The sequence below is a fragment of the Triticum dicoccoides genome, chromosome 2A, assembly GCF_002162155.2.
Source record: "Triticum dicoccoides isolate Atlit2015 ecotype Zavitan chromosome 2A, WEW_v2.0, whole genome shotgun sequence".
Taxonomy (NCBI): Eukaryota; Viridiplantae; Streptophyta; class Magnoliopsida; order Poales; family Poaceae; genus Triticum; species Triticum dicoccoides.
In genome coordinates, this window is record NC_041382.1 from 616,365,634 (window position 1) to 616,368,725 (window position 3,092).

A 3,092-nucleotide genomic window follows, 5' to 3' on the forward strand; every position below is an offset into this window, starting at 1 on the left:
TGCTAGAAGATTGTTGTACTATCTTAGTAGACTTTGGGAAAGTTAATATTGAGCATTGTATTACAGAGTTGAATTATGTAGCTCATGAGTTAGCTAGATGGGGACGGGCGAATAACCCTTTTGTTTGGGATGACACTCCTCCAAACTTTATCATGAAATTGTTAGCGGACGATGTAACTGTTATTTGATGAATAAAGTATGCATTCCCCAGAAAAACAAACAGGAAGTACAAGGCCTTTCTTGTTCTAGAAAAAGGTAGTACGAGGCAGTATAAGTTCTTTGTAGGGTAAGGAGGCAGGATAATCAACGTGATGAGGGTGAAACGAGACAGTCACCACCATGGCATCCTCTCCTCCTAAATCAAGCTTTCGCATGCACGCTTGGACGAAGTCTGAGCGGCGCAGAGGCCGCCCGGCCCCTATGTTCGCTCCGGAACCCTCGTTCCGTGCCCCGTAGCCATCGCTCCGGCGCTTCCTCCATAGCTATTTTACCTATCGCCCCGTCGGAGAGGAAGCGATTGGAAATAAGGAGAGGCTAGGCGCGCGCGCAGTGCTACGTACGTGCCAGGCCGGCGTCGCCGTCGTCGTCGTACGTCACCGACAACATGTCTTTCACCGGCACGCAGGACAAGTGCTTTGCGTGCGAAAAGACGGTCCATTTCATCGACCTCCTCACGGCGGACGGCGTCATCTATCACAAGACCTGCTTCAAATGCAGCCACTGCAAAGGGATCCTCTCGGTACGTACGTTCCTTGATTACATCTTCTGATACAATCAATCCTCCATGCATTCATGCATCGTGCATATGTGCATGCACTTCCTTGAACGACTGAGATCGAGCATGTATAACAGCCTTGTAAATTGTATGCGTTGGTGCATGGCCTCTAGATGTGCAGCTATTCTTCCATGGACGGTGTCCTCTACTGCAAGACGCACTTCGAGCAGCTCTTCAAGGAGACAGGGAGCTTCTCAAAGAAGTTCACACCGGGTAATGTACAATTCACAACGTACATATGGTTAACGTAATTAGGATATATATCCTGAGAGTTCTGTTGTGTGACGCAGGTAACAAATCTGGCGACAAGAATGAACTGGTACGTACAGCCCAGCCCCACAAACCTAGTCTTCATGCATGAGCCAAGCTTATCGTGTTTAGCGTTCCTTTTCTTTCGTAATGCAAGCTGTGCTAACTGGATATATGTCTCTGCAATGCAAATCCGAATGCCCCTGACTACAGTCAAGGGTCCCAAGCAAGCTATCCGCTGCCTTCTCCGGTACTCAGGATAAGTGTGCAGCCTGCACGAAAACAGTGTATCCACTCGAAAAGGTACAGAAAAAATATGAGATGGTTTGATAAACATTGATTTCATTCTTCGGTTAGGATGTCAGATTGCAATCACACTGCTCAACTTGACGACTGATCGTGCCATTCAGATGACTCTGGAGGGCGACGCATACCACAAGAGCTGCTTCAAGTGCTCCCACGGGGGCTGCATCCTAACCACCTCCTCCTACGCCGCCCTCAACGGTGTCTTGTACTGCAAGATCCATTTCCAGCAACTCTTCATGGAGAAAGGAAGCTACAGCCACATGAAGAAGAAGAGCCCCTCGCAGGAGGTGTTGCCCGATTTGGTGGCGGCAGCCGAAGAGCAACCGGCCGCAGAGGCGGCACCGCCGCAAGATGAAGAATAGAGAGCAAAATTAGGAAAACACGAAACTTATATACGCAGCACAACCTGAAATCCATGCTTGTTATTTTTACAAATTGGTTCTTTATGCCCCAACCCCGTCCCCCTTATTTTTTCGGTTCCTCTGAGCTTGGTTTGTCAAGCTGTAAGTAATGTACTAATACCTTCCTTTCATATGAGACTGCGGACAACTGTGGCAATCAACTAGTAAGCCTCATGGGGAAAATTGTATTAATTTTCTAAGCAAAAATAGCTACTCCCAATTTTGTAAATAATGCCTGGTCTCTGATGATTGTCTTGGTTAGTCAGAACTCAGAAGGACAACCATGGTTAGCCAATACAGGGTATGTTTCTGTTTCTTAATTTCAGCAGAACCTTTACTGACATATACTAATATTAGATGAATCATATCAATCATCGTCGAACACTTGGGGTTGTCAGATGGCCCCTTCCTTGCAACGATAACCTTGTTGATGCTGTCGGACAAGCCCTGATCTGCTCCTTATATGTGCGGGCTTGTCAGTGATTCCACATCAGAGTGTGTACCTGTACAACCGTCAAGGTGTGATGATCTGGCTTACAATAGCGACTCCTTCATTCAAAAGGGGGGTTGTAGTACATGGTGATTTAAGTTTGGTGATGCTCTCTAAGTACATGTTCTCGAGCTCTGGAGTGAAAACTCAGGTGAACTGGTTGAACCTAGCAATGGTAGTGTTCCACAACATTCCCTTGTTGGAGGTAGTGTCTAGAGTTTGCTAGTGATTCCTCTTTAGGGTGAAAACCCAACATCTAGCCTCTGTGAGTAGATCTGATGATAGTAGCGCCGCAAATAGTTCTCTTCTTGAAGACATCGTTGTTGAAGCACTTTCTCACAGTCCGGATGTGATAATGTTGCACTTACAGATAGATTCATAAGGATTTGCCTTATACACGTATGTTATTGGTGCTTTGCTTCGACGAAGCTTTTGGAGGTTGAGTTTTTCCCCTTTCTTTATGTGTTGGTTGTGTGCATGCTAATTATGCAAAGATCGGGTGTGTGCTCATTCTACTTGATGCAACATTGTAAGTCAATAAAAACATCCTTCATAAAAAAATAACAATGGAACCTCATTCAAACTTTAGGGAAACATCTTTGAAACACAATTAAACCTCATTAAAACTTGATTTGGTGTAGGTGGCACTACCACAAGACGTAGAATAGAGGGGCAAATCGGGGAAACATGAAATTTAACATACATCGCACATCATATAATCAATGTTTATTATTGATTACACATCGGTCCCCATCCCCTTCCCTCTTTTTTGGTTCCTCTGCGAGCTTGGTTTGTCAAGTGGTAAGTAATGCACTAATACCTTCCTTTCATATGAGACTTGTGACAACTTTGGCAATCAACTAGTAAGCCT

General features: G+C 45.2%; 1 protein-coding gene across 1 annotated transcript; it reads left to right on the forward strand.

Annotated features, from left to right (window-relative positions):
* The first annotated feature begins 547 nt into the window (after positions 1 to 547).
* LOC119359704 (LIM domain-containing protein PLIM2b-like) lies at positions 548 to 1,892 on the forward strand. The gene is made up of 5 exons (XM_037625809.1): positions 548 to 739; positions 889 to 988; positions 1,066 to 1,094; positions 1,238 to 1,327; positions 1,435 to 1,892. Exons 1-5 carry the CDS (start codon positions 605 to 607, stop codon positions 1,690 to 1,692), a joined length of 612 nt encoding a protein of 203 aa, XP_037481706.1. The 5' UTR covers positions 548 to 604; the 3' UTR covers positions 1,693 to 1,892.
* Positions 1,893 to 3,092: the final 1,200 nt, after the last annotated feature.